At 43.5% G+C, this 9,306-nt stretch overlaps 1 protein-coding gene across 1 annotated transcript; it reads right to left on the bottom strand.

Moving 5' to 3' along the window:
- Positions 1-2,000: 2,000 nt before the first annotated feature.
- si:ch1073-224n8.1 (zinc finger protein 37) lies at positions 2,001-6,896 on the bottom strand. The gene is made up of 3 exons (XM_061054718.1): positions 6,629-6,896; positions 5,747-6,532; positions 2,001-5,645 (listed from the first exon to the last, which is right to left on the bottom strand). Exons 2-3 carry the CDS (start codon positions 6,459-6,461, stop codon positions 4,681-4,683), a joined length of 1,680 nt encoding a protein of 559 aa, XP_060910701.1. The 5' UTR covers positions 6,462-6,532; positions 6,629-6,896; the 3' UTR covers positions 2,001-4,680.
- Between the last annotated feature and the right edge of the window lie 2,410 nt (positions 6,897-9,306).

Genomic DNA, 9,306 nt, shown 5'->3' on the forward strand with positions numbered 1-9,306 from the left:
AGTGATGGTCTTGGCGTGGGACCCGATTTGCAGCAGGCGACGTGATTTTTTTTTCTCTGGAAGTCTTTCTCTGATGATCTTTGTGTCGTCAGTAACCACCGAAGTAGAATCACTCGCCTCGGCACTGTGCGATGCATTCAGGATAATGCTGTGTTCAAATGCACTCCGCAGCACTTGTTACGACTTGATGTCATAACTCCCATTAGTGGTCTGTTTTGTTGGAACAAGTTTGCATCCTTCCAGGTCCGTCACACTGTGTGCTTGTAGCTTCTGATCAACAAGATGCAGGCCTGTGCTTCAGAAGGTTTCAGATAAATACTAACACTGATCTATTATTTTCTTATGGTACATATATTTAAACTAACACTGCTCTATTCTCTTCTTATGGTACATATATTTAAACTAACACTGCTCTATTCTCTTCTTATGGTACATATATTTATACTAACACTGCTCTATTATTTTCTTATGGTACATATATTTAAACTAACAGGATAATGTCATACAGCAGTGAAAAGAAGTGAAGCGATGAAGCCTGATACGACATGACACTGACACCTAATTGCGCTAAATAAATACATGAATCCTGCACTTAAAGAGGACATATCATCCCCCTTTTCAAACAGTCCCCCTGTGGTCTACATGAAACATCTGTGCTGTGCTTTGGTCAAAATATAACATGAATCAAGCACCAGAGGAGGTTTGTGACCCGGTATAAACCAGCTCTCTCAGAACGCTCCGTTTTGGTGTGTGTGTCTCTTTAAATGCAGTGACCCCGCCCCCTGAGTTTTCCCGGTAGACATCACTCCTCTGTAGCGAGAATAAAAATGGCGGACCTGCGCATAACGTTTGTTCTAGGCTGGGGGTGGAGTCCATGGGTGGAGATACCAGGAGAGGGGAGCGGATTTTTTTTTTTTTTTTTACCAGAATCCCACTGTGACATCACAAGGAGAGCACATTTGAAACGGAGCATTTTTCTCTGTGTTGTAAGACTTATGCAGACCACAAAGAAAGCACTGGATGGATTTATTTCACAATTTGTGGGTCGGTAGACTCTCAGGTTACCCAAATAAATGTTCAAAAACACTGAAAATGTGGATTCTTCACAATATGTCCCCTTTAACCTTTTTAGGGGCATTTTATATTCTTAAGCTTATCAGACATCCTGATGTATCACAAGAGTCTTACTATAAATACTTTCTCACAGAATCACTGTATCAGGGTATTATCAGTATTTTCATCCACATATGGCCTATCATGAATTACAGTGATCCAGTACATCTCTGTGTTATCATTAAAACTCACTGAATCAAGTGTATTACAGGCAAAATGATAAATGTACGCACCTATCCTACAGCTGTTATGGTGCCTTGGTTTACCTTGCTGACCTGTCCGTTTTTTAATGGTATAACCAGGAAGTTATTTAAAATTATCCATGAACAGTTTAGAGTTACTCATACATTCAGATAGCACTATAATATTTACAATATATTTACTTTTTGGAGTCCATAATAATGAATCTGGAGGTAATAAAGTATGACAGAGAAGTTGAATGTATTATGGATGAAAGCTGCCACACACTTCAGTCTTCTCTCTCAGAAACACGGAGCCTGTTAAGCTTCTGCAATCACAGCCAAAGCCACCTCAAACAGTAGTTTGTGTGTATAAACACAACTTTCATTACTCAGCACTGGAAGGAGAGCGGGGCTGTTATTTGGGCGCTTTTCCATGGGCGTGTCTGCAGCACCTACATAATCTGCTTGGCAGCGTTTCAGCCATTGTAAAAAAAAAAAAAGATCTTCTTCAGGGTGAATGTGGTTTTCTTGCCTTGATACAATGAAATGAAAATACATAAAGCATCCAAAATTAGCTCGGAGTAAAACACCACATCGTTAAAAAAACGCTTTCTCAGCGGTCTTAATCTTCATTTGGACTCGACGCCATTCGGATAATTGCTCCGTCTTGATTCCATGCATTGAATAAACAACCACAGTCAGAGACGACGTAGAAACAAGGCCCTTTAATATAGTAACATGTACAGCAGGTAACAGGATGGTTGTGATGTGAGGTGGATATATATTGAACACAGAAGCAAAAAAAAAAAGAAAAACATGTAGCACTGACTTCAAAAGAGACAATGCTGTTTCAGTTCAAACCTACATGCAAAGGCCGCCCTGTGCGTAACATAAAAATCAATAAATATGATTGTCCCGGGGAAAGACTTCCTTGGCAAAGTGTATTCTGAGGGACAAGGTAACAGATTTGTACATTTGGAGTGCCTCTTAAGATGACTCGCACTTGTTTTATGTACACAGAATAGTTACATTATAGTATAGTACACATGTTCAAAGACAGCAGAGACCGACAGTATAGCTCGTAAGGCTGAGAGGATAAAAGGCCCCTGATGTTTCCGGTCAAGTCGCATCAGAGCATCAGGAAGAACACGAGGAAGAAGTGTAGTACGAGTATATATATTTACATTTATTATGCACTTTAAGCATTCTGGTGTTTTCAAATCCTGTTGCGTTGCTCTTGAAAAAAAAAAAAAAAAAGTCTTTGCACTTATCTCACATCTGTTAACCCTCATTAATCCAGATTTATTCTTATTTACAGAAACATCTGGCATGGTAACGCTGCCAGCTTTAACAGGACAGATATGCACATGCAAGCACCCAAGTATGTCCGCTAGTAACAGGCTGGTAACAAGAAAACAAGTCCAGAGAAAGAAGAGGCTCTCTGGATGTACAGCAGCAGCTTGAACTAAAAAAAAAAAAAAAAGGGGAATGCTAAGAAATGGTCCATAAAAGAGAAGAGATGATAAAAAAGACTGGAATCAGTAAAGCTGTAGATCTGTGCAGACGCTGACACTAAGTGGGATCACGTCTATTCAAATGACCTCGTGTATGTGACGTTGAAATTAAAAATACGTTTGTACAGATTAATGTTGCCAAATATTTCAATACCACATCTTTTTGAACATCGCAGAAGTACAGAAGCTTTAAAACTAAACTTCAGATCTTCGGCCGTATTTGAACCCAAAGTTGCTGCGAGCGAGAGAAAGAGCAGTGGCGGGCCGTCCAAATGTACAGGTTGGAGAATACTGATGTTTCTGAAGTTGCTTTGGCATCTCATAAAGACACTTAAGTTATGTTCATGCCGAACACACACACAGCAGAAAATGTCACACTGTCTAAATCGTACAAATGCATTTGGCAACGTTTTGGTAAACGTCGCCGATGCATTTTTGCATATTTACCGAAAACAGAGCTCATGAATTTATGCAGTTTAGACAACGTGAAGGAGATTGCTTGCAACTTTTGGCAATTAAAATACAAAGTTGACCCAATGTTGGTTTACCTAGGACTAATACTTTTTTGTTGTTGTGGTGATGTATCAAAACAAGTTTCAGTATCATTTGATTTTTATCAGTATTGTATCAAAGATTTAAATTGTGGTATCATCATAACCCGTGTAGAGATTTCTATCTTAGATATTTTTTTTACACAGATTACATCATCTTGACTGAAAATATTACGATTGTGATGAGAGGTAACATTAGCCTGCTTGCTTTAAATGTAACAGCGTCAGTCGGTCTCAGATCAATCAGAGCTGAGGCAAGATTAAGAACGGGACGTTGGTTCATGCTTCATGGGGACTCACACACACCGAGCACGGTATAAATGCATTCAATATATCAATTCAGCATTTAGCTTACACTTGATTAGGAGGGAGTTCAAGGCTGTGCTGACCTCTTAAATTTAGTTTCTCAGCTGTAAATAGTCTTTATTTTTTCGACAGCTAGTAGTTTTCAATTTGCTTCTCAGGGTAGTTTTGACAATTATTGCTGGGAATTGACTTCTATGGCTTTGCAATAATATTTAACCCAGAAAAGTAGGACAAATAATTTATTAGATTAAGAAAAAAGATGATTGTAACTAAAGAGCTAATAACTAATCTGTAATCTGTAACTAATCTGCTTAATTGTCCACTTTCAAAAACTTGAATAGAACCACCATACAGGACTAGCAGATTGAAAAAGGTAAGCAGCGTGGTGTGGATGAGTACAAAGATACAGCCGACATGAAGCATGAAGCAGCCCTGAGGATCAGCAGTTCAGTCTTCTCACAAAAGCCAAAAATAATAAAACGGCAAATTCAGCCTCCGATTTCTGTGTTAAATATGATAAAACTAAAAAAGGGGGTGAGAACTCTCCAGGTCAGAACCAGATTGAACATCAGCAGCAGCAGCAGCAGCAGCAGCAGGGACTCTGTTGATGATTTAGTCAAGTGTCGGCGGCACTTCCGTTGTAAAAGAGGGGAAACTGCTCTGCCATTTATTTAACCAAAGAGTGGCAAAAAGACAACAAGCCAGCAACTCCCCGTCAGTGCCAAGAACAGCCTGTGAGCTGCTGCTGCTGCTGCTGCTTGAGGAATGTCTGCACAAGAACACTAACTGTTGGAGAATGTACAGTGGATATTCAAAAGTTATTTTTACATCTTAGACTGTGAGACATGTCAGGTATGAATGAAACGGAAGGCTAGGGTTATATGCAGCCTGGTTCTTCACTCTAACAGCATGAAACAGATGTTATGTGTCCGGTCTACAAATAACACCAAAAGCTTATTTCAGGTTTTTCCCCACCACGGCGGGAAAAAACCCTCAGAGAGTTTAAATCATTCTCTACACACAGTCCACAACAGAGCTGTCGTCCTCCTCAGCTCCCCACTCCCCAAACCTCATCTGAGGGGACGGGGCCGCCGGGTGGAGGTTGTTTATGTCGTCCATGGCGTCTGGGTCCGTGTCGTCGCTCGCCCCGATCCCCATGTGGCCTCCCTCGCGGTGCGTGCGGATGTGCTTCCGCAGCGCCGCCGGCTCCTTAAAGCTGCGGTTGCAGAAGGGGCAGCAGCACGGCCTCTCCCCGGTGTGGATGAGCTGGTGGTGCTTGAGGTGCTGCAGGCGACTCAGGCGCTTCCCGCAGATGGCGCACACGTAGGGTTTCTCTCCCGTGTGGGTGCGCCTGTGTTTGCGCAGGCCGTCCAAGTGGCGGAAGCAGTTTCCGCACTCGGAGCAGGAGTACGGTTTCTCCCCCGTGTGTATGCGCAGGTGGGTTTTGAGCGCCCCTGACTCGCGGAAGCGGCGGCCGCAGACGCCGCACGGGTAAGGCTTCTCCCCCGTGTGGATGCGGATGTGCTTCTTCAGGCTGGAGATCAGACGGAAAGTCTTTCCACACTCCAGGCAGTGGTGGGGCCGGTCGGGAGACGGCTCCCCTACTGCGTCGGGGGCGGAAGGTCCCGCCGAGTCCTCCGCTCTGCCGGGCGAAACGCCGTCCCCTCTTCCGGCTCCAGGAGTCCTAGCCAACTGTTTCTGTCCATCGAGTCCACCGTGCAAATCACTGCCGCAGTCCCGCGCCGTTCTTTGGTGGCGCAGAGGCTGGGTGAAGGAACGCTGGGAACCTCCCTCGCCTCCGACCTGAACGTAGCCGAGGTCGCCCATGCTGTGGGACGACCGCTCGTCATCCCCGACCCTGTTGTCGCCGCGTAAGCCGGAGTCCTTCCTGTTCGACTGAGCGGAGCCGGCAGCAGGTCCCTGCTCCTCTTTGATCTCGAACCTGGACGCTCCGCCCGGTCCCTGAGACTGCCTCTCGTCTAAAAGACAAATCAAACAGAGAGGAACGAGTAGAATAAAAGCAGCGGAACAAAATGTTTTAGTAAACAGTAGAACCATTTTGCAAAAAAAAGAATTTTACCGGCTCTGCTGGAATCCGAGCACATGTGGGAAGTGTTGGCGTCGAAGTCCAGAGCGTGGTTAGTCACCGAGCCATCCGGTTGGATCGAAAGCTGGCACATTTTGTAGTCGTCTCTCGGCTCGAACCCGTGAAGCGACTCGTCCACAGGGCCGCCGAGACCCAGGTCGACCCCCGCGCCGTTCACACCGCGCGAGCTCTGGTGGTCCCGGTCCAAGCCCGACGCCATCGACGCCATGGAAGACAGCGACGGGGCGAAGACCGACTGGCTGATGGTCTGATTGCCCGTGTACGAGATCTGAAGCTGGTCTATGAGCTTCTGCGCGCTGCACAGACACTCCTGCAGGGTCTTCAGCTCCCGCTCGGACACCTCCAGGCGCACCTTCAGCCTTTCGTTCTCCTGCTCTTTGTGCAGCAGCTCTTGCTGGGTCTCGTTGAGGACGAGCACCACTTCGCCCAGGAGCGTGTCCACCGCGGCTGACATCGCAGTTTGGATGGTCGGAGCGAGTCGGGACTTCAGCGACGTGACGGTCACGCTGCCCTGCAGGGCTCCGTATCCGACCTTCTCCGCTTTGCGATCGTAACAGGACTCTGCCCCGGTCCTGTCCGGGATGTTGATTATGCTCTGTTTGCGGTTTCCACTGTGGACCGAGCTGCTGCCGCTGTTTGCCTGAGGTGAATCCATGCTGCCAGCATAGCCTGTCCTCCTGGAAGTCATTCTTTTTTAATGCAGGAAGGTAGCTTTAACACACTTAATGTCCACAGGTTATGCAAACCTTTACTGTGCAGCTTCAGGAGTTAAAAAAAAAAACAGCAAATTGGACAATTATGGGTTGTTTTTTTTAATGCTGGTAAAGTGTAAAGCAAGTGCATCTACCTACTTACAATGAAGTGAACTCAGAGCTCTGCTGGGCCTCCTGGCTGCTCCCGCTAGCGTTAGCTTCCTAGCTTTGAATTTATCAACGTCAGTCGGACACAAAAAAAAAAAAAAAAGAGAGACCAGACTCTTGCAAAACAAAGTGTCTCTGCAGGAGAAATCTGCTCTGACAGCACCTGATTCAAGTCCGAAAAGTGTTGCGCTCAATCTTTGCAACCATGACCCCTCAGCGGCAACTCACCCATTTCAAGCTTCTGTCTGTCTGCAAACCTGGTTCACTGTACTGTACTGTACAACTGAGGCCCGTCGCACAGGAGTGACGACATACACAGAGGGGGCCTTCCGTGCGGGATTGTTCTTCTTCTCTTCTTCTCTTGGTGCATCGCAAACCAACGTGTATAGGTGCATACCGCCACCTACTGTATGCATTAATGTACTCCAGGTTATGCACAAGCGTTGCATGGTCTTGCTGTTACCCTGGTTATGACTTGAAGACACCAGTCTAGGGCTTTATGTTTGAAATGTTCTGATGTTGGAAAGTACCTCTTTTGTCTGTACCTGCACTATGTTCAATGAAGAGTTTATAAAAATGGGGCGCTGGTGGAACAGTGGTTGGTGCGCGCGCCCAATGTGGTCTTCCAAGCGGGCGGCCCAGGTTCAAATCCAGCCCGTGGCTCCTTTCCCGCATGTCGTTCCCCACTCTCTCTCTATCTCTGATTTCCGGCTCTATCCACTGTTCTATCTCTCCATTAAAGTCACAAAAAGCCCAAAAATAAATCTTTAAGAGTTTATAAAAAATATATTGAATAACGTTTCTTTCAAAACTTGTAAAACACAATTTTTTTTAAATGTTGTTTTAGTGGTATTTGACACACAGCTGGCTGTTTTGTTTTACACTAGTCCCATGTACTCTTGATCTGCTCTGTATTCTTGTTAAAACAACATTTTAAAATGACTTGAATACATAAAAAGATGCCAGAGTAACGGATGTTTCCTTTGGGTTTGATAAAGGACCTGTACCCACATAAAGCTAATTTAGATTTCAACCAATAGAGCCAATTAAAAAAGTTTTTTTTATCTTGAATCAATTTAATTTACTTTGTTTTAATACAGTTGTATAAAATTCAAACTCATCTTATTTGCGTGTATTTACTGAACAGTGTTGTCTCCAGCAAACAGAATCACACTAATGAGAAAGTGAATTTCATTGATTCCTCGTAAATTATTCCGATATAGCCAGTTGGGTTTCCTGACAATAACAGACAAGAAGATGCCTAAATATAAATCAGCTGACACAGGAATAGACCTTGATCAATTAATTAATAAATACAAAAAGAATAGCAACTTTTCTGTTTTTCCTTTTTTAAATCACAAGCAGTGAAGCCTCTGACGTCATGTCAGTGGTTTTAAAGTACTCAACTTAAAGATATAAGACTTGTCAGGAAAATAAAAACAAAGGATACATCAAAAACAAATAGACAGACTTAACTACTTTGTCTCTCTTAGATATTTATTACCATGTATTCATTTAGATCCATATCTCATGTTTACATTTTACTGCAAAATGAGACAAAATGATGATAAGAATTTGCATTTTCTTGGGTCATCCTGATATACAGCTGGAGTGTTTTTCATTTAAGTATTACTTTTTTATCAGAAATATGATTGAGTCCATGAACCACTGCAACATGATGAGCATCCTGTTTATCAGCCTGTAAGTCCTCTCTCAGGGTAAAATGTTCCCCACCTACCCAGCAAGAAGGCTTAAGCAGCCAATTGGAGAGAGAGGCTGAAGTTTGTCCTCATTAAGGACAAATTAAACGTCCAGGGCTCAATCTTATCTCCAGGTCACTGACCTCTCAGGGGGTTAAATAAACTCTGAGATTCTGTCAGAGAAGAAGACAGTTTCTCTCACAGCAGCAGCAGCAGCAGCAGCAGCAGCCTGCAGCTGTGACTACAGGATGCAGTTGCCAGATGATTTTATTTTAGGAAAGTTTCCAAACACATCCATGAACTTTTGTGTTGCAGCTCCGATGAACTGCTCTTTGTAACAATCCATCATGGAGACTAATTAATGTCACCCACACCCAGTTGTGTAACTGAGCAGACACAGACCCCGCCTGTATGGCTCTTAGCAGTATGAGCCCTCGTTTATGTATTTCATCCACTGTTTCCTCAGTGTTTCAGGCTCTAGGAGGCACTGTTGACTTCTTTAATAATAATACACTTGGGTCAGATAATGAGCTCCACATTAGTCATTTCCCAATGGAATATCTCCTAAATACAAGTAAATACTGAGATTTTGTAACATGTTGAATGTATTTTCTCTTGCATTTAAGTTGTATTTTGAGAAAGATAAAGTCAATAATTCCCTATACACAGAATTCTGCGTGAGATCCATAACATGAAGTAGGTTGGGTTTTTTTTGAAGACGTGGAAAAGTAGAATAAAAAGAACAATGTGGATTAATAAATTCTACATTTTTGGATAACTTTTGCCAAATGGACTGAGATTAAAAGGCTGGAACCTGAAGTCATGGCATTTTTCATTACGCTGTTTAAAGTCACAACATGTGCTTCACTTGACTAATAACTTATGATGAGGCAATAAATTACTGCCTGGTCATATTTTACTGTTTGCTATAAATCTCCACACACACACACACACACACACACACACACATGCA

The sequence above is a fragment of the Labrus mixtus genome, chromosome 14 (assembly GCF_963584025.1).
Source record: "Labrus mixtus chromosome 14, fLabMix1.1, whole genome shotgun sequence".
Taxonomy (NCBI): Eukaryota; Metazoa; Chordata; class Actinopteri; order Labriformes; family Labridae; genus Labrus; species Labrus mixtus.